This window comes from Chaetomium strumarium (assembly GCF_033439665.1).
Source record: "Chaetomium strumarium strain CBS 333.67 chromosome Unknown B0T15scaffold_1, whole genome shotgun sequence".
Taxonomy (NCBI): Eukaryota; Fungi; Ascomycota; class Sordariomycetes; order Sordariales; family Chaetomiaceae; genus Chaetomium; species Chaetomium strumarium.
Genome location: NW_026944429.1, coordinates 3,702,071 through 3,722,687, shown reverse-complemented (window position 1 = coordinate 3,722,687; position 20,617 = coordinate 3,702,071). Strand labels below are relative to the sequence as shown.

General features: G+C 55.8%; 6 protein-coding genes across 6 annotated transcripts; 4 read left to right on the top strand and 2 right to left on the bottom strand.

Moving 5' to 3' along the window:
* The first annotated feature begins 501 nt into the window (after positions 1-501).
* B0T15DRAFT_38732 (uncharacterized protein) lies at positions 502-2,435 on the top strand. Its single transcript, XM_062864378.1, has 9 exons — positions 502-1,007; positions 1,062-1,100; positions 1,166-1,272; positions 1,336-1,642; positions 1,699-1,764; positions 1,828-1,889; positions 1,947-2,112; positions 2,179-2,332; positions 2,397-2,435. The coding sequence occupies exons 1-8, from the start codon at positions 758-760 to the stop codon at positions 2,298-2,300; spliced, it is 1,119 nt and encodes a 372-aa protein (XP_062726233.1). The 5' UTR covers positions 502-757; the 3' UTR covers positions 2,301-2,332; positions 2,397-2,435.
* A 105-nt stretch (positions 2,436-2,540) lies between these two features.
* Positions 2,541-4,809, bottom strand: B0T15DRAFT_518559 (IMP dehydrogenase/GMP reductase). Its single transcript, XM_062868373.1, has 3 exons — positions 4,175-4,809; positions 3,037-3,982; positions 2,541-2,980 (listed from the first exon to the last, which is right to left on the bottom strand). Exons 1-3 carry the CDS (start codon positions 4,656-4,658, stop codon positions 2,788-2,790), a joined length of 1,623 nt encoding a protein of 540 aa, XP_062726232.1. The 5' UTR covers positions 4,659-4,809; the 3' UTR covers positions 2,541-2,787.
* A 470-nt stretch (positions 4,810-5,279) lies between these two features.
* B0T15DRAFT_38676 (uncharacterized protein) lies at positions 5,280-10,973 on the top strand. The gene is made up of 3 exons (XM_062864340.1): positions 5,280-5,340; positions 5,416-10,136; positions 10,201-10,973. Exons 2-3 carry the CDS (start codon positions 5,458-5,460, stop codon positions 10,589-10,591), a joined length of 5,070 nt encoding a protein of 1,689 aa, XP_062726231.1. The 5' UTR covers positions 5,280-5,340; positions 5,416-5,457; the 3' UTR covers positions 10,592-10,973.
* A 192-nt stretch (positions 10,974-11,165) lies between these two features.
* Positions 11,166-13,824, bottom strand: B0T15DRAFT_425918 (major facilitator superfamily domain-containing protein). The gene is made up of 5 exons (XM_062865641.1): positions 13,659-13,824; positions 13,272-13,580; positions 12,876-13,138; positions 12,320-12,821; positions 11,166-12,240 (listed from the first exon to the last, which is right to left on the bottom strand). Exons 1-5 carry the CDS (start codon positions 13,714-13,716, stop codon positions 11,666-11,668), a joined length of 1,707 nt encoding a protein of 568 aa, XP_062726230.1. The 5' UTR covers positions 13,717-13,824; the 3' UTR covers positions 11,166-11,665.
* Positions 13,825-16,585: 2,761 nt separating this feature from the next.
* Positions 16,586-17,209, top strand: B0T15DRAFT_571021 (uncharacterized protein; the record flags this gene model as incomplete). Its single annotated transcript, XM_062870847.1, has 2 exons — positions 16,586-16,975; positions 17,038-17,209. 2 exons carry the CDS (start codon positions 16,586-16,588, stop codon positions 17,071-17,073), a joined length of 426 nt encoding a protein of 141 aa, XP_062726229.1. The 3' UTR covers positions 17,074-17,209.
* Positions 17,210-17,298: 89 nt separating this feature from the next.
* B0T15DRAFT_518552 (uncharacterized protein) lies at positions 17,299-20,458 on the top strand. Its single transcript, XM_062868372.1, has 5 exons — positions 17,299-18,409; positions 18,470-18,792; positions 18,853-19,088; positions 19,155-20,022; positions 20,109-20,458. Exons 1-5 carry the CDS (start codon positions 17,502-17,504, stop codon positions 20,216-20,218), a joined length of 2,445 nt encoding a protein of 814 aa, XP_062726228.1. The 5' UTR covers positions 17,299-17,501; the 3' UTR covers positions 20,219-20,458.
* The last annotated feature ends 159 nt before the right edge of the window (positions 20,459-20,617 follow it).

Here is a 20,617-nt window from a genome sequence, read left to right as displayed (position 1 = left end):
CTCGATTCGCCCTCACCACCGACAACCATCTCAGCCTGGATCCACCACTATCAAGCCCCTGTTCGGCAATCTGGTGGGCCCTCGGCGTGATTCTGAGTCGGCCGGGATGCCTTACGGATCCGTACCACGGCACATCGTCGACAGCACATTCATCAAACCTCGAAAACCCACCCATTTCACTAGCACTAGCTGCCATCACCTTGCATACAGAGTACATGCATCGCACAGTTGCATAGAACTCCATTTACTAGCATACTACGTCTGATGACGAGCAGTTACCTACGGACCCGTGTAAAGATTTCGAGTCGCAACGCTTCGAATCACCCTGATCTCTTCGGCTCCGCAAAGGAGAATCCCGATCCAAAGGATGAGACGAAACGCCGCACCAGCCAATAAGGCACACCGGAGTTTCCGCCGCTTTGGCTCGGTCAGTGAGGTTCCTGCATCTGCCAGGGTGTGCGCCTCCAGGGTTGGGCTGTCGGTTTGCTTGTGCCTTGTTGCTCCAGTTTTCCCCAGAACCGCAGGCGCAGGGTTTTCGCCGTTCTCGGCGCAAAGTTGTCTCCAATCTTACTGGCGGTGACTCAAACCTGCAACGCCTGCGATCGATAACTCCAAGATACCGGGTGACAGGGCCACCATCACCTTGCAACGGCGATCTTGAATCCTGCACCTTTGTATTACCTACCTACACTTCCACACCTTGCCTTCCATTTTTGCATAAGCTGAAGGAATCATCCCGGGTAAAAATTACCTCACGATGGCTCCCACCGTGCTGCACCTCCGCAGCGAGACCAAGCCCCTCGAGCACAGGTCGGCCCTTACGCCGTCAACTGCTGCCGAGCTGATCAAGGCCGGCTACGTCGTCAATGTTGAGCGCTCACCCGAGAGAATATTTGACGATGCCGAGTTCGAGGCCGTTGGTTGCACTCTGGTGCCCGAGGGCAGCTGGGTCGATGTTCCCGCGGAGCATATCATCGTCGGCCTGAAGGAGCTTGAAGAGAAGGAGTGCAAGTAGCCAATCTGATCTGGAGCATGTGAACGTTTTGCTAAAACTCCGATAGTCCCTCTCAAGCATGTGCATGTCCAGTTTGCCCACTGCTGTGTGTACCATGAATTGCCCATCATTGATAAAGAAAGAGCTTGAATTCCTGACACTGGCCGATAGACAAGCAACAAGCTGGCTGGGAGAACGTGCTCGCCAGGTTTCCCAGGGGAGGCGGTACCCTGCTGGACCTTGAATTCCTGGTCGATGAGCGCGGTCGTCGTGTTGCTGTCAGTTCCTTCCCCTTGTCCGGGAAGCCCCTTTTCTCGTAGGGATTACTGACGACATCACAGGCGTTCGGCTTCCATGCGGGCTTTGCCGGTGCTGCCCTTGCCCTCGAGGTCTGGGCCTGGCAGCTGAACCACACCGAACCCTTCCCGGGCGTTGAGAGCTATCCCAACGAGGATGCTCTGATCTCCGATGTGAAGAAGGCGCTGGATGAGGGCTCCAAGAAGGCGGGGCGCCTCCCTCGCGTCATCGTTATCGGCGCTCTCGGCCGCTGCGGGTCAGGGGCTGTTGATGCTCTGCGAAAGTCGGGGCTGCCCGAGGAGAACATCCTCAAGTGGGATATGGCTGAGACCGCGAAGGGCGGGCCCTTCCGTGCGCCACCACCCAGCTCTCGATGAGGATAATCACACGGCTGACACATGCTGCAGAGGAGATCACCGACAGCGACATCTTTGTCAACTGCATCTACCTGACCAGCAAGATCCCTCACTTTGGTAAGCCGCCATCGTCGAACCCCCGCTGCTCCGTTCTCTGCGTGCTGACCGATCCCTCTACAGTCAACATGGAGTCCCTTCAGGTCCCCGACCGCAAGCTCCAAGTCGTGTGCGACGTCTCCGCAGTATGCCTACCTCACTCTTCATCTCACGTCGAGCCTCAATGATTAATAATCCCGCAGGACACCACCAACCCCTTCAACCCGGTGCCGATCTACACCGTCGCCACCACCTTCGACAAGCCTACAGTTCCCGTGGACGGTCTCCAGAGCGGCCCACCGCTCTCCGTCATCTCTATCGACCACCTGCCGTCTCTGCTGCCGCGTGAGGCGTCCGAGGCCTTCAGCCGTACGTCTTCTTCCTTTTCCCCCTTAGGTATCTCGCCAAATACCAAACTAAGCAATTTTCACACAGGTGACCTTCTCCCTTCGCTGCTCACCCTGGACGACTGGCGTAACTCGCCGGTGTGGGCGCGCGCAGAGAAGCTGTTCAAGGAGAAGGTTGCGACTCTACCGGAGAGCGCGCTGCAGAAGTGACTCAGCTGAGTAGCGGAAAGCGTGGCGCAGATGCATTTCATCACCCTTCTGAAAATGGTCGCTGATACACGGGGATTCTCTTCTGATAGACAAAAGTTGTCATATAGAATCGAGTCACTCCAAGGAACTTGCCCTTGCCATGGACAACACCGATGCGCTCTTGTCGCCACTGTACCTTCACACTAGTATATGATGGGACACCCGGTCATGCAATTGATGAGACAATGAAGCCTGACAAGGCTAATGCTTCTTGGTCGAAGGAGTCGCATTCATATACACCTGTTTTCACTATATGTGCCAGGAAATTCAATATCAAAGAGCGAACTGAATCGTTCGTGAGATCGCAGTCCGTGAGATCGCAGTCCAACCACCCTGTCCTGTTTGACGCCAACGTAAAGATCATAGCCACCATCCAATCGCCCCAAAGAATGTCATCGAATTTCTTCTCCTTTTCACATCCCATCTTTGCCTTCCTTTTACTTGTTCATTAAGCATACAGCTTCTTCTCGTACGACTCCATGTTCACGTTACCCTCCAGCTGAGCGCTGGCAGTGCGAATCTCAAACCTCACTGTGCCATTGGCCACACACTCGTGGAGCTCTTTGAGGCTAGTCATACCGCAGTCCTGCATCGAGTGCTTGAGACCAGCAGCAAGATAGGGGATGAACTTGGAGATAGAACTACGGATAGTCAGCATGACAACCCCTTGGCTGAAACGGGAACAGTGGAAACTCACCCTCTGTGTGCCACAGCCCCCGAGACACCCTGGGCAACCAGGACGCTGTCGCCTTCCGAGAAGTAACGAGCCGTGCCGGCATTGCTCTTCTGGCTGTCCTTGCTGCCACCACCAGCCTTCTTGTCTTGCATGGCGTCGATGCTACCCATGCCACGGTAGGCCTTGACGAGCTTGCCCTCCCTAGACACGAACGACGTGCCGGGAGACTCAGTGGTACCAGCCAGGAGACCGCCCATCATGACTGTCGATGCACCAAGGGCAAGGCCCTTGACAATGTGGCCAACGTTTTGAATGCCGCCATCGGCGATGCAGGGAACACCGAATTTGGCGGCAAATTGGCTGACGTTGTATACCGCGGTGGCTTGAGGACGACCAACGGCCATAACCTCTTGGGTGATGCAGGCACTACCGCTACCCATGCCAATCCGCAGACCGTCCACACCAGCGGCAATCAGGTTCGCAGCCTGCTCCCTGGTCACCACATTACCGCCGATGACCTCGAGGTCAGGGAACTCCTGCTTGATCCACTTGACCATCTCGATTTGGTACATGCTATTACCTTGGCTGCTATCAAGGATAACAATGTCCAGGCCAGCTTCTACCAGCTTCGCAAGACGGATCTTGTCCTCGGGCCGAGTGCCGATAGCCGCAGCGCAGATGAGCTGCTTGGAATCTGCACCCTTGGAGGCCAAGGGGAAATGGAGGTTTTTGGTCAAGTCGGAGCGCGAGATCATTGAAACGAGGTTTCCCTCTTGATCAACAATCGGGAGCTTGCCCTTCTTAGACTTGGCGAGGATCTTGTTGGCCTCGATCAGGTTGACACCGGCTGGGGCGGTGATGAGGTCGGTGACCATGACATTGGACACGGGCTGATCAAGGTCTTCCTCGAACTGGATGTCACGGTTCGTGACGATACCAAGGAGCTTGGAACCAAGCTTGCCGGTTTCTATTGAGCAGATACCAGTCAGCAACATGTCAGGACCAACTCGCAAACAGTTGAGACCTCAGAGCGATCGAGTAGCACTCATAATTTTCAGTGATACAGTCCCCATGACACATAGGTCGATACGGTGGAACGAAAGTAAAGGTTTGTAATCATAGCGGCTCGGGTAGATGCGAGGACGGGGTGTGAACTAACCTGTGACCGGGAAACCACCAAAGCCCCACTTCTCCTTCAACGCCTTGGCCTCGCCAACAGTCGTCTCCCGTGTGATCACAACAGGATCGAGGATGAAGCCGTTCTCATACCGCTTCACTTTCCGCACCATGTCGGCTTGCGCGTCAGGGGTACAGTTGTGGTGAATCACGCCAAGACCACCCTGGAGCGCCATGTGGATCGCCATTTCATGCTCGGTGACGGTGTCCATAGGCGAGGAGACAAAGGGCGTCTTGAGCGATATCTTCTTGGTAATGGGTGAGTCGAGTGTGACCGCAGAGGCGGGGAAGCCAATGTAGCCTGGGAGCAACAGGAAGTCATTGTATGTCAGGCCACCACGGATCTTGGTGTCCATGAGCTCGCTGATACTCAGGCCATCTCGGCTGTCGTACTCGTTGAGCACCTCGACAGCCTTTCGGTAGTCGAGGACGCCCTCGCTGGCGTTGGGACCGTTTGTCGCCGGCATTTCTGCGCAGACAACAGAAGAACGATGGCAACTTGGCCTATTAATGAACTGATCTGAAAAAGAATGATGTTGGCGAGGGGAGACAGCGACGAATCCTTTGACGAAATCAATCGACTGTTCCCCCCCAAAAGAAGAGAGAAGGAAGTTTTTTGGAGTTCGCCGCCGAATTTTTTTTAAAACCCCAAACTCCAGGTCCAAATGCGGGGCAGCAGCGGGCGGTGAGGGTACCCTGCGAATTCTGCAGAAAAGACGGGATTACATAAGGCGAGATGGCAAGGCGGGGCACGGAAAGGTGTGGAGTCACCTGGGAAGTGGCGTTCAGCGGTTGCTGGGGAGTCGGTCCTGCATGTAAACAATGGTCGAGGAGCTGCTCTCCTACGCCAACCACTAAACTGCCGGCCCACCCTGGTCACTCCAACCTCTCATTGCGACCCAATACACTGCCGATGGCTTGGGCGAGAATGAGGGCATCGTCGTGCGGCTTTGACTATTTGCATTATTGCAACAGCATTTTGTGATTTTGCCTTTCCTTTGCGCTGTGCGCTGGCGTTGAAGGGAGCATCATTGTCGGCATTCCATGCATCACGCCAACACAACCCGTGCCCGGGCTCGATCAGATTCCTGTTTTTGAGGGCTTTCCTGCCGTGACAATTGCACGGATAGGAACCACAGCCCTGTATCCGTACGTTCGCTCCAACCATAACAAGGAACCTCGACATCCCTCGGAGTCTAATATTGTTTATCTTCCCCGGCGCAGTTGTGTGACTGGATATCCCTCCCTTGTGCGCACCAAAAGAAAATGTCTTCTTCGCCCTATAGGCCGCACCCATTGCGGCAATCGCAAACCGCCGACTACGCCGTCTTTCGACAGCCTTCAAATGCATCTTCATCAGCATCCTCGGGTTATTCTAACGCCTCCTCCGGGGCCTACGAATTCGGTCGGAGCTCCATGGCGTCCTCGCCGTCCAGCATCTATTCCAGCTATGGCCACAAGCGCGGCATGAGCGAGGTCGCCCGCCGGCCACTCCCGCTCACTACGTCGCATACTCAACCCCCTGCGCCGACGCCCGAGAACATATACCATGCTGCTCGCCAATCGCTCAGGCCGTTACCCCAGCTCCCTCGCCCGACAACACCACCTCGCGCCCCCGCTTCCGTTCCCGCACTCCCTCGCCACGACCGCGGCCACAGTCTTGACATTGGGAAGCTATCGATCGCCGACAATGGACGAACATCACCTACTCCCCTGACCCCGCCTACTCCTTCTCATCGCTCATCTGTCCGTCCCACTTCGATGCTTTTAACACGCTCGGACACAGTGCGCCGCGGCAGCGATCCCCCACCTCTCGTCCATGCGCACACGGCACCTCTCTCTAGGCCAGATCTCGAAATGCTTGGCCGTTCCTCGACAAATCAACTGCGCACTCTATCCAAGCTAGCACAGTCCGATTCTGCCGAGGAATTTGCCATTACTGCTCCAGCTCAGGAAGTCGTCGGTCTGCGAGGTCGTCGGAGATTGCAACGGACCGACAAAGCCGGGTCCAATCGTCCAGCGCAACGAACTGGAGGTTATGGCTGGGAGGGCCGGAACTGGATGGACAAACAGCGCCAGTTCCTCCAGGCCTATGAGTATCTTTGCCACATCGGTGAAGCCAAAGAGTGGATCGAGGACGTGATTCAGCGCACGATTCCGCCTATCGTGGAGCTGGAGGAGGCACTGAGAGATGGTGTCACGCTTGCGGAGGTCGTCGAATCTCTCAACCCCCATCGTCGATTCAAAATCTTCCGCCATCCACGGCTCCAATATCGACATTCAGACAATATCGCCATATTCTTTCGTTACCTGGATGAAGTAGAACTTCCGGACTTATTTCGATTCGAGCTCATTGACCTATACGAGAAGAAGAATATCCCAAAAGTCATCCACTGTATCCATGCATTGAGTTGGCTACTCTACCGGAAAGGCATAGTAGCCTTCCGTATCGGAAATCTCGTTGGACAGCTGGAGTTCGAGCACCATGAGCTGGAGGCTACGCAGAAGGGCCTCGATAAGCTGGGTGCTAATATGCCTAGCTTCGGCAACATGGGAGCCGACTTTGGGGTTGAGGAGGCTCCGGAAACCCCGGAGCCTGAAGAGACCGAGGAGGAGAGGATTGATAGGGAGCTCGCTGAGAATGAGGCAACAGTGGTTGACTTACAGGCACAAATCCGCGGCGCCGCACTTCGGATGCAGCTGGGCGAGATCATGCAGCACCTCTGGGATTCCGAGGATTGGTTGGTCGATCTTCAGGCGCGTATCAGGGGCGACTTCACGCGCCAAATCATGGGCTATCGGCTCGAGAGGAGACGCTTCGCCATCGGACTGCAAAGCGCCGCGCGTGGGTTCCTTGTCCGCCAACAGCTCGAGATGAGACGTTTCGCCATTCGACTGCAAAGCGCCGCACGCGGGTTCCTCGTCCGCCAGCGTCAAGCAGGGACACAGCGGGTCTGGAAGAGCGTAGAAGGCGATATCCTCAAGTTCCAGAGTTTGGTGCGGGCAAGGAAGGCCCGCAACGAGGTACAAGATCAGCGTTCTCAGTTAGCGGTGGCCGCAGGTCCCATTCGAAGCATCCAGGCAACTCTACGGGGCTTTCTGCTCCGAAAGCAAATGGATGCCCAGGAGCAGGAAGTGAAGCACACAACTGCCCCGGTGGCTGGACTCCAGGCCGCAGTTCGCGGACTGCTGCTGAGAAAGAAATTGGGGGAGGACCAGAGGGAGCTGCAGATGCAAACCGGCGTCATCACTAGCTTGCAGGCCGCCGCCAGAGCTGCCCTAGCAAGGAATGAGGTTGCATTGCAGAAGGACGCTCTTGAAAGCCTAGGTCCTCTCTGGCAGTCTCTTCAAGCCGCCTGCCGTGGAAACCTTGCTAGACAGGAGGTTGATACGCTCAAGGCGGAACTGGGACAGCATTCGCCTAGCCTGGGAGTTCTCCAAGCGCACATCAGGGCCGCTGCTGTGCGCAGAGAAATATCAGAGAAGCTCGAGGGTCTAGAAGATGCCGAGGATGAAATCGTGGAGCTGCAATCCGCAATCAGGGGCATGCTGGAACGGAACCGTGTCTCTGACCTCCTAGAAGCGCTGGATGCGGAGGAGGCCTTTGTTACTCAACTCCAATCCCACATTCGTGGCTTCCTCTCCCGGCAACAGCAACAAGAATTTCTCGAGGAGCTCGAGACAACCGAGGAGGAAGTATCCACATTCCAGTCCCTCGCAAGGGCAATGCTCCTTCGCGAGAGTGTTGCCAGAGTGCTCGACGAGCTTGAGGAGAACGAGGAATCGATCGGCGAGGTTCAGGCTGCAGCAAAGGCCTTTATTGTCAGGGCGAGATTCGAGGAGAAGAAACGGCATTACAATGAGAACATGCAGAAGGTGGTCAAGATCCAGAGCTTCGTCCGCGCCAAACTCCAGGGGGAGGCCTACAAGAGCCTCACGTCCGGCAAGAATCCGCCAGTCAACGCTGTCAAGAACTTTGTGCACCTGCTCAACGATAGCGATTTTGACTTCAACGAAGAGGTTGAGTTTGAGCGGCTCCGCAAGACGGTGGTCCAACAGGTCCGCCAGAACGAGATGCTGGAGCAGTACATCGACCAGCTGGACATCAAGATTGCCCTTCTCGTGAAGAATAAAATCACCCTGGACGAGGTTGTCAGGCATCAGAGCAACTTCGGGGGGCACGCCGTGAGCCTCCTCGCCAACAGCTCCATCGCCAGTGTCAACCAGTTCGATCTCAAGGCGCTGAACAAGAGTTCCAGGAAAAAGCTCGAATCCTACCAGCAGCTGTTCTTTATGCTTCAAACACAGCCCCAGTATCTGGCCAGGCTGTTCAAGCGGCTGCGTGAGCAAGGAACCGCCGAGAAGGAGTGCAAGCGGATTGAGCACCTTATGATGGGTCTCTTCGGTTACGCGCAGAAGCGGAGAGAGGAGTACTACCTTCTGAAGCTCATCGGGAGGTCCATCCGGGAAGAGGTTGATGCCTGCAAAACCATCCAGGACTATCTCCGCGGCAACTTCTTCTGGTCGAGGCTTGTGCACAACTACACCAGGTCCCCGCGCGACAGGAAGTATCTTAGGGATCTGCTCGGTCCCCTGATCCGAGACAACATCATTGACGATGACGAGCTAGACCTGGAGAGCGACCCCATGCAGATCTACCGGTCCGCCATCAATAACGAGGAACTGAGAACCGGTCGGCCCAGCACCCGGCCGCTGGATATTCCACGAGAGCTCGCCATCAAGGATCCAGAGACGAAGGCAGTCTTCATTGATCATCTGCGCGACCTCCGAGAGATATGCGATCAATTCCTCGTGGCCCTGGAAGACCTGCTCCCTCGCATGCCGTATGGTCTCCGATTCGTGTGCCGGCAGGCTTTCGAAGCTCTTTCACAGCGGTTCAAGCAGGAACACCGGGAGCGTCTGTTGCAGGTAATCACGAACTGGATCTGGAAGTTCTATCTCCAGCCGGCTGTGACGACGCCCGAGCATGTGGGTGTGATGGACAAGCAGTTAAGTCCACTGCAGAAGCGCAACCTGGGAGAAGTCGCAAAGGTCCTCGGTCAGATTGCATCGGGCAGACAGTTCGGCGGAGACAATATCTACCTTCAGCCTCTCAATGCGTTCGTCGCCGACTCCATTGAGCGATTGGCCCAGCTAACCGAAAGCCTCATTGCCGTTCCGGACGCGGAACGCACCTTCGACATTGACGAGTTCAACGATCTGTACGCCAAGAACAAGCCGACCCTGTACATCAAGATGGCCGACATCTTCGCCATCCACAGCCTCATCGCCGCGGAACTGCCACACCTGAGCCCGAATCGGGACGACATGCTGCGTGAGATCATGCAGGACCTTGGCAGCGCAAAGCACAACGAGAGTGAGATGACGGCAGCAGGCTCGTCGGATATCCAGCTATTCCTGACACCGAAACTGCACGACCTCGAGGATCCCGACGCGGATATCAAGGCGCTCTTCATGGAGACGAAGCGATGCATTCTGTACATTATCCGTGTGCAGACTGGCGCGAACCTCATGGAGATCCTCGTCAAGCCCATCACGCCCGAGGACGAGCACAAGTGGGCCATGCTGCTGCGGGAGGACTTTGCTAGCGGCTCCAACACCCGCGGGGCCTACTCGGACGCAAACATGGTCGACGTGACCCGGATGTCCTACTACGACCTGAAGCGGATGGCCCTGGAGAACGTGATGAGACTGGAGCAGATGGGCCGCATCTCTCGACACAACCACTACCAGGATGTTTTGAATGCCATCGCGCTCGACATCCGCACAAAGAGCCGGCGGAGGGTGCAGAGACAGCGCGAGCTTGAAGGGGTCCGTCTGACACTAGCCAACCTGCACGAGAAGGCCAAGTACCTCGAGCAGCAGCGGAAGAGCTACGATGACTACATTGAACAAGCGATGGCAACGCTGCAGAACAAGAAAGGGTAAAGCCGGCGTTCATAAACTGGAAACCGCTCGAAGACTCATATGCTAACCACTTCTCAACAGCAAAAAACGATTCCTCCTCCCCTTCACCAAACAATACAACCACCAGCGCGAGCTCGAACGCTCCGGGCGCGTCCCCAAGTTCGGGTCCTACAAGTACAGCGCCCGCGCCCTCTCGGACAAGGGCGTGCTCGTGTCATGGAAGGGCATCCCCGAGCGCGACTGGGGCCAGATCAACCTGACCATCTCGTGCGACGAGGTGGGCGTCTTCAGCATCGAGGGCAGCCGCGGACACATCCAGATGCCCGGCGCGAGCGCGCTCGTATCGATCGAGGACCTGCTGCAGGCGCAGTTCGAGGCGCACCAGTTCATGAATCTCTTTGAGGGCAACTTGAGGTTGAATGTTAATTTATTGTTGCATTTGTTGTATAAGAAGTTTTATCGGACGCAGTAAGGCGAGGCCCTCTTCATGAGGACCGAAAGGGTGGGGTTGGGTTCGGGATGGAAGAGGTCGAGGTTGAAGACGGAGACCCTCGTGGTCGATGGGAGGTTTGAGCGTGAAAGACGAGAGAGATGTTCAAGTTCTGTTGGGATACCTAGATAGACTTTTCTCTTGTTTCCGTTTTTCATTTCATATGTTTTTGCGTCTGAGTGACGGTCACTCCGTCCCACGGACACGGTATTTGGGCTGAGGGAACGCAACGCAACGATGGTGGTGGAGTTTTCCTTGTTGGCTTGACTGTCTGATGTGGCGCGGAGGACTGGGGATCGGGCTTGGTCGAGGAGTGTTCGGAGGGAATAAAGGATGAGGAATGAGGGATGACTTGAGATACGGGGTGGTGGGCTTGCTGGGTCTTGGAAGGGAGCCGGTGGCTAGCTGGGTTGGAATGTGACGGGCCAAATCATAGCGGGAGTCGATTGAGTTGTCGCGACGACTTTCTCCCCGGTGTGTGAACGGATGAGGGAGCAGATGGGGCAGTGGGCCGGATGTTTTGCAGTGTTACTTAGCCTGGGAATGAAGTGAAATGATACCGCTTTAGTTATCTATTTGGTTGCTTCCATAGGATGTTGGAGAAACGTCATCCACCGCCCTTCGGCATGGTGTTGATTGTGGGGTTGTGTGTTGCTTGACCTCTTCTTGCGGCGCCGGCGCGATGGCGTCAAGTTCCATGATGCCAGTCCCTTTCTTTCAATGGCACGCTCACAAACTATCTCTGAATGCTTCTCGCCTCTTGGAACGGGGGAAACAGAAAAGACGAACCCAGAATGACAAACATTTTTCCCATGACCCAACGCCTAGGTATTTACCCCCAGCACCGATTCCGCTATGCATCTCCGCCTAGGTACGCATCCATGCAGGAACAAACTTTCCGGCGACATCCGGTACTATCTCCCCCAAAACGAGACGTCGTAATGCTCATGCCTCATGGCTTCTCCTTCGCGTCGTTAGTGCATTTCCCTTCCCATTCGTCGCATCCCGCGCCATTCAAACCAAACGGCCAATTCTCGACGCCCCATTTGGAGCTACTTATCCAACCGTCCCATAAACCCTCCGTCCCTTCTTGCCCATCCCGCTGTCCGAACCGGAATCAGACTCCTCGCCACGAACGGCCTCCAACATCGCGACATCCTCACATTCTTCCCCTTCTTCCCCTTCTTCTTCGCCGTTAGCGAGGAGACTCTCTTGCTCCTCCTCCTCCTCCCCGGCGACCTCACCATCACCCCCCCCCAAACTCCGCGTGGGGCCCTCCCCTTCAACAATAAACCAGGGCGGGATGGCGCCCAGCATGCCAATCAGGCCCAGCAGCCACCAGGGGGCGATGGCATAGCCGTTGCGCACGCCCCAGGTGAAGACGGCGCCGACGAGGGCCGGGCCGACGGCGCGCCCCATGCCGCTGAAGGTGGTGGCGAAGCCGTTGAGGGTGCCGAGGATTCGGAGGGAGGAGGCCGAGTTGGTCAGCAGGATGGTGGTGCAGGGGAAGCCGATGATGACGACGAAGCCCTTGACGAGTAGGATGGAGAGGAAGATGACGTAGCGGGCGGTGGTGTCCTGGATGAGGGCCGTGTAGGGGGTGATGAAGTAGATTACGGGGAAGACTAGCACTGTTGAGGATCCGTTAGCTACTTACTAGTAGTAACAAGTGGGTGAGGGGAAAGAGGAGGAGCAGTGGAAACGACGTACTTGCGGCGCGGTAGCAGTTCAGCACGCCGAAGCGAGCGCAGAGCCGGGGGAAGAGGAGGAATTGGACGACGCCGCATGCTATTCCGTAGACGGTGTAGATGGTGCCGATCTTGTCGGAGCTGAGGCCGAATCCTCCCGTGAACTTGAAGGGAAGGCGAGTGTTGTGCTCGTCGGGGGGCACTCGAGGGTAGTTGAGGAAGACGGGGAGGACCTGGTCGTACGCGACGGAATGCAGGGCCAAGAATGTGTACGAGACAAGGTTGATGATTGTCTGGGGAGTAAAGATCTCGGCTGAGGTGACAGGCTGGGCTTTGAGGGAGGTCTGATCGGGCGGATCCGTAGACATGGATGATTCCGCCAGCAAGGGTGCTGATGCCCCGTCATCAACGAAGGAGAGCCTCCTCCGCTTTGCATGTGGCTTGGGCCGCTTGAACGGACGCGTGAGCTTCTCGCCGAGCACCAGGCCCCAGTCTCGCTGATGGCGTTTGGTTTGCAGGGTTTCCTGTGCTACGTCAGCGTTTGTTTACGTTGCCCCTGAAACACAGCCCATCCTGACCTTGAGAAACAGCAGTCCTGTCGTAAACGAGATGAAGAAGACGAAGCAGGCCACGAGATTTGGCAGAGCAAAAGGATAGCGCTTGAAGTACTCGATGTGCCCGAAAACGTCGGGATACTGTTCCGCTGGTCGAGCAAAGAAGCCGCCGAATGCAGGACCGAACACTGAACCAATACTCCATACGAGAGGCATAAGCGAGAAGGCCCTCGGCTGCAGTTCCTTTTCCGGTACCATTTCTGCTACCATGGTTCTGATGATGCCCACTGGTTATGTGTGTCAGCTATGTATTGTGGGGTGATTTGGAGGTGCAGAAAGAAAAAAAAAAGAAAAGAAAAGAAAAAAAAAGAAAAAAGAAAGTAAAACAAAAAAGACAAGAAGAGAGAAAAAAGGACACACCATTGCCGTTGCCACCTCCCATGACGGCGCGGACGGTGATAGCCATAGGGAGACTCGTGGACATGCCCCAGAGCAAAAAGCACACCATGGTGTTTGCGAGGCCCGAGAGAATGACGGGTTTACGGCCATACTTGTCAGATGCCCGGCCCCAGAAGACAGCCGTGAGAGACTGGGTTACTGAGAAGATGGCGCCCGTAAAGCCGGCCCATCGGGCCACCTCGTCCTTCTCGACGCCAAAGCTGGCTATCATCTCGGGCAGATAGGGGAAGACCGAGGTCAGAGCCAGGGGCTCGGCAAACCTGGCAACAGCTGCGAATCAACCGTCAGCATCGTTGCAACTTGCAAACAGCGGGACGAGTACCCGAGGTGGCGATAGTAAGAAGTTACCTAAGATTGCTAGCTGTTGCGCGGGCAACTTAGGCCCGGTTTTCGCTTGTTTGGTCATGACTGCTGGTGCATGGGCTACGACAGGTCGTGGTATGTACAGGGCGTTCCTTTAGGTGAGAATACCGCCTCACCGACACGGGTGTTCATAAGCAGCAGTTTGCCACTCAAAAAAAAAAAAAAAAAAAAGATTTCAGATTAAGGTATACAAGACAGGAAAGGATAATGATATCCGTAGTAAGTACAGCAAGTCCTGACAGGAATTCGAGGAGGATACGAAGGCGTTCGCGGGAGGAGATACAGTCATAATAAAGACACTGGCAGGCGGCAAAGTCTGACGGATGGTTGGAAGGCTGTCAAACTGGAAAAGGATGAAGGTGCATGGGTGTCGACCAGGTGCCATCGGATTTTGGAAGGATCGGATTGGCTGGATGCGCCGTCAGCGGAGCCGACCGTCGGATACGGCCCGGCGCGTGACGAGAAATTCGGCAGCCAAGTCGGAGCGGCTTCGGAACGCCGAGAGCCCTCCTCGGCAGTGGCCGTTGGCACACGCAAAAGATACAAGTAGTGGATTAGCATTGTCAACGACATGTGCTTGAATGCTACAATACAACAGTATTTGCGGACTAGCAACATACGGAACAAAAGACAACAACCAGGAGGCGGCGCGGAAGGTTTGACGATCCGACTGCGGAGCTGCTCACCAGCCATCCGCGAGACTGCCACTGTGACAGAAGGCCCCACTTTCCCTTTTGGGCCCAGGTGACAGCCGGCGAGTGGAAGATGTGATTATCACACTGCAGCACGAGCTGGAGTTACACACGGTAACGTTGATCTGTAGAGATGTGCGAAAGATGCAATGCGGAGGGCGTAATACATGCAAGCAGACGGCTGCATAGTACCGGGGAACGCGGGTGCTCTCCCGCGACTAACCACACATTGGTAAGGCAGCGTTCAAACACCGTGTTTGCTCATGCTGCCCCTCCTGCTCCATGTCACTCTCATGTTCGTGGCCATTGTCCACCACCAGGTCCACTACAGCACAATGGAAATGACTGTCGCTGGTTCGACTTCACCATCACCTTTGAGAAGTACCTACTTTTTTCCATCGCACCCGCCATCGTGCTCATCGTCGCTGCACTCTCTCGCCTTCACCGTTTGCGCAAGTCACCGTCACTGGTCGCTGGCGACCTTTTCCGTCTATCCAAGATTCCAAGGTTGCTGCCATTGCTGTTTTTGCCGCAATCCAACTTGTTCTCATGGCTGTATGGGCAGCCCAGTCCCCATTTCTGGGCCGCGTCCGTACTATCTCGCTTGCTACGTTATGCGTCTCCTTTGCCGCTAGCCTTCTCATCTGTGGCCTCTCCTACGTAGAGAATACCAAGTCGCTGCGGCCTTCTTCCATCCTGAATGCCTATCTCCTCGTATCCCTACTCCTGGATGCCTCCACTGTCCGCAGCTTCTGGCAATCCGGCATGTCAAGCACTCTCTGTGCCCTCTTCACCACCCTCGTTTGCCCTCAGGGCGGTGCTGTTGGTGTTGGAGGCGGTCGAGAATGACAGCTTTATCCGACGCCAAAGACCCAGCCGGACCAACCCGGAGGCTACCAGCAGCCTGTACAATAAGGGCCTGTTTTCGATAGATGAACCCGCTTCTCTGACTCGGCTTCCGTGGTGTTTTGCAGCCTGGTGACCTCTATTTGCTCGACAAATCCTTGTCTGTCTGCTGCCGTCCTGCACAAGGCGTTTTGGCATGCATGGGATACGGGTAATGTGCCCGTGGGGTGCAGTGGGAGATTGGCATCGGCTCAGCAAAAGACGAGCTGTGTAGGTAGTGAGGCCCTTAGCCAAAGCACAGGTTGATCGTGTCATGTCTGAAGACCCTTAAATGGCCTCTTTTAGGCATTGTGGTCCCAAGACTGTTACTCCTGGCCTAGTATACATCGAGACACATAAACTCTAAAATAAAAGTTTTCAAGGGTATCATCGATCGAGTGGACGAAATGAAAAAAGAGAATGGTAACCGACTTGGCCGCCGTCCGTAGAGGGAAGGAGGCTCGGCTACTTTAATCCCAGTCGTCCTGGCCATTGCGGGAAAGAATCCGGTACCGGGTCCAGTTCGAACTGATGACCTCTCGGTCACCAAAGTTCACCCCGGCCAGTGGTCGGCACCGAACCCCCGTAACCGCTAGGCCATGTCGCCTGGGAAGTTGCTTAAACATGCCTGTGGCAAACTTGCTTATTAGCGCCAGAGCATGGACGTCGTTTAGCCCGGCGTGGAATCAATCGCTAGTCCGAAAAAGCAACCCGTGATATCATCTCCTTTGCTAGGCGTCAAGGAGCATACTTCAATCCCGACTTCTGAACTTCCCTTTCAATCAAATCATTAGGTGGTCGCCCCTCCCCCATCTCCCCCGTCCCCTTCTGCCTGCCGTATTGGTTATCCGTGTTCGTCCATGTCGAGAGCGAAGAGCCTTCACCATCTGTCAGCCTCCAGTTCTCGGCCGATTGCTCGCGTGTTTGCAAGACACCGGCGAGAGTATGACGGTTGGATACAGTCTCGTCGGTGCGTACGGCCTGGTGTATATCGGATCGGAATAGCACTCTATATATGTGCATGCGTGTGTGCGCGCGTGTCAGTATACGCAAATGACGGATCGCTCTAGAGCACGCGTTAGGCATCACATATCGACAATGCTTTGTCACATGAAGAGCATCAAGTTGTCAGGTCTGGGCCAAAGGCTCGGCACCGGGCAGCATCGCCTAGCTGCGGAAGGACGAAATCGATGCAGCCGCCCCTTTTCCGAATGATGGGTGCCGTCGTGTCTGCCACGGCTCAGGTGCTAGCACTTCTGTCCGCTGTCGCCGCTTTTGCCTTCTTGGCCATCGATTCGAGGGACCCAGGACTGTCTGGCTCTGAACGCCACGAGGATGTTCACCTCGTTGTCCCTAATCGTCTTGCTGGGCCAGCCACTGTTCTGGATGCTCGAAGCTGTTGTAGATGCCAGTGCCGCCTTGGGATGTTTCAGCAAAATCCAGGCTTTCCTGTCAAAGGCTCCGAGGGCTGAGCACAGGGTCATCATTCCTTGTCACAGCTCAGGCTCTCTCAGAGGCGTCGATGCCAAAACAGATGGGTCCGATATACAGCCGGCCGTCCCTACGGGGAACGTAGAGCTTCAAGAGCTCGCCCCGGCGGGCGACAGTCAGGACAAGGTCGACGTGACTGTGCGCAATGCCTCATTCTCTTGGCCAACAGACGGCCCTGGCCTTCTCGACCGTATCAACATGGACGTTCGCGAAAGCGGCCAAAAGCAGCGTGTGGTAGGTCTAGCTCGGGTCTGGCTGATGAGACGATTTTTTGCTAGATGCTGCTCAGGCGCTAGCTCGGGCCATCTCTTGCCATCCAGCTGGCGTTCTAGTTGTTATATGGTTCGTGGTGTTGAACTGGTGATGTCGTCGGTGGTGGTGAAGTTGCGGTGTAATATTAGGGGAGATATGCCAGGCGGTAGAAAATAAGGGGCTATAGATAACCCTAACCTGGAGCGTCGGCGCCTGCCTCATGCGGGGAAAATGAGAGATCCCACTGGCAGGCTAAGTACGAGCCCGCCTTATCAATTAGGTACCTTTATTAGCGCTATTCCCGAAACGGCAGTTGCCTTAGCACAACACCAGCTCTCCATGTTGCGTCACACCCTTCCCGCCATCTCCAGGAAGCGAGTAATGGAACTTATCATGTAAATTCTAACTTGGTCGGCATTCAAATGCAGACCTCCTTCACTGACTCTTCACACCGAAGCAGCAGCTTGACTTCACACTGAAAGGAGTGAAAAGGAAGGCAACAGCCATCATGTCTGCAGAGCGGACCCCGCTCCTCAGCAGGGTCCCGGTGGCTGAGCGCCGGCCACGGTACCCTCATGGTGTCTTGCGTCGCTTTTGCACCATCGCTCTGGCCTCTACCCTGATCTGGTTCCTGGTTGCCGTGGCCGTGTCGTCAACCTTCTTCCCGGACGGCCACTCGCATCACGATCCCCATGACAGGTGGACATGGCCCGGCTGCGGCAAGAGGAAAGTGGACTACGAGCAGCTGAAGCGCATCCTCCTCGACACGCCGTCCAGCAAGCACGCTGAGGAGTGGAGCAGGTACTACACGGCCGGGCCCCATCTTGCCGGCAAGAATTATTCCCAAGCCTTGTGGACCAAGACCAAGTGGGAGGCGTTTGGCATCAAGGCCGATATTGTCTCGTACGACGTCTACATCAACTATCCGGTCGACCATCGGCTGGCCCTCTTGGAGAGGGAGAGAGAGAAGAGCGGGAAGCACGATGATGGCGCCCCCGCCTGGAAGGTGTCCTTCGAAGCATCCCTGACCGAAGACATCATCGAGGAGGACCCCACGAGCAGCCTGCCCGACCGAATCCCGACTTTCCACGGCTACTCTGCCTCCGGAAACGTCACCGGCCCCGTCGTCTACGTCAACTACGGCACCTACCAGGACTTCGAGGACCTGGTCAGGGCCAATGTCACGCTCAAGGACAAAGTGGCCATCGCCCGCTACGGCGGCATCTTCCGCGGGCTGAAGGTGAAGCGTGCACAGGAGCTCGGCATGCTCGGCGTCATCCTGTACAGCGACCCGGGCGATGACGGCGATGTCACCGAGGAGAAGGGAGTCAAGGTGTATCCGGACGGACCAGCCCGCCAGCCGAGCAGCGTGCAACGCGGAAGCACCCAGTTCCTCAGTTTTGCCCCAGGCGATCCGTAATGCAACTCCCCCCTGTTGCCTTTTCCAGGGACCGGGACCTGCTAACACCTTGACAGGACGACCCCCGGCTATCCTTCTAAGCCAGGTGCTCCCCGCCAGCCGGTGCATACGGCCATCCCAAGCATTCCATCCATTCCCATCTCATACGCCGATGCCGTGCCCATCCTGAAGGCTCTCAACGGCCATGGCCCCAAGGCTGAGGATTTCAACAAGTACTGGACCCGCAACACGGGCCTGCAGTACAAGGGCGTGCACTACCATGTTGGGCCCACACCTGACGATGTCGTTGTGAATCTATACAACCAGCAGGAATATATAACAACGCCTCTGTGGAACGTTATCGGCGTCATTAACGGCACCATCCCGGACGAAGTTATCGGTGAGTGATCTCCGGTATCTAATCAAGCTGGGAGTCATCTCGCTAATCCGCAATGTCCAGTCGTTGGTAATCATCGCGATGCGTGGATCGCCGGAGGGGCCGGCGACCCCAACAGCGGATCTGCCACGCTGAACGAGGTCGTCCGATCGTTTGGAGAGGCTGTCCGTCAGGGGTGGAAACCGCTCCGCACCATCGTGTTTGCCAGTTGGGACGGCGAAGAGTATGGCCTCGTTGGTTCGACGGAGTGGGTGGAGGAATTCCTCCCGTGGTTAAGAGACGCCAACGTGGCTTACATCGTAAGAGACTTCCTCCTTGACTCCAACCTTTTTCCAAGTGTTGCTAACAAGAATGTCAACGAACAGAACACCGATGTCTCAGTCCGAGGCACACACTTGAAGGCATCCGCGGCCCCCCTGCTTGACAACATCATCCACGCAGCAACAGCAGCCGTTCCGTCGCCGAACCAGACCGTCCCAGGCCAGACCGTGCACGACGTTTGGGACAAGCGCATCAGCACCATGGGCAGCGGCAGTGATTTCACCGCCTTCCAGGACTTCGCTGGCATCCCGTCCCTCGACATCGGCTTCGATTCCGGCCCCGGCGAGCCCGTGTACCACTACCACAGCAACTACGACAGCTTCTACTGGATGGAGAAGTTCGGCGACCCAGGCTTCGTGTATCACCGGACCATGGCCCAAGTCCTGGGGCTGATCACGGCCCAGTTAGCCGACCTGCCGCTGATCTCCTTCCGAGCAGCCGACTATGCACACGCTCTAGATCGCTACGTGCAAAGGGTCGAAGACAAACTCAACGCCGCTCTTTCCCCAACCACGGAGATCGACGTAGCCACTGTAACCGATGACAAACTATACTTCGAACTCCGCGGCGGCACCCGCAACAACAACAACAGCTCTCTTACCCCTTTTAGCCTGGCATCCGGAGAGTCATTCAAGCACTCCCTCAAACGGCTGCACCGTGCTCTAGAAAAGCTAACCAAGCGCGCCGTGAGCCTGGACGAGCACGCCGACCGCCTGCGCGACCGCGTTCGCCGCGGCCACCTCCCCTGGTGGAAATGGCCCGCCAAACTGAAGCTGGGGCTGGAGATACGCAAGGTGAACACCAAGTACAAGTACCTCGAGCGCAGCTTCCTGTTTGAGCAGGGCTTGGATGGCCGGCCGTGGTTTAAGCATGTTGTGTTTGCGCCGGGGTTGTGGACTGGTTATGCTGGTGGTAAGTCTTGTTTTTATTTATTTTTTTATCTATTTAATCGCCCCACCCCCTAAAAGTGTGATATGAATGCTTACGGGTAGGAGTAGCTGTTTTCCCCGGCTTGGTGGAGAGTATCGACAACCAGGACTGGTCGAATGCCGAGAGGTGGGTGGATATCATCGAGAGCCGGATTCGAAATGCTGCGCATGGGTTGTGAGGTGGCAACTAGTAGTAGGTAGGTTCGGGTTGGTAGATGTCCATGTGTTACATAAGGTACAGACTGGAGTGTGTCTGAGGTGCATACATACCGAAGTATCTAGTTTGGCGCTTGTATTCGCGGCACCGGGTCCATATGGATTGACGGTGGTCTTGGAAACCACGACGGGAATGACATATAGGTACTAGTATAGTTCAACACCAAAAGCGGACAGCGCTATATAGAGTTCGAGCCTAGACTTTGTCCTTCTCAAGGCATTTCCGCCGGTGAGATCGTGAAGACCACCATTCCAGGGTGCGGCTACAGGCTTTCCAGATAATATCGTTGTTGATTAAACAGATAGCACAAAGCACAATACGGGTATCCGCAACACATTCCAAACCAACTTGCACTACACTA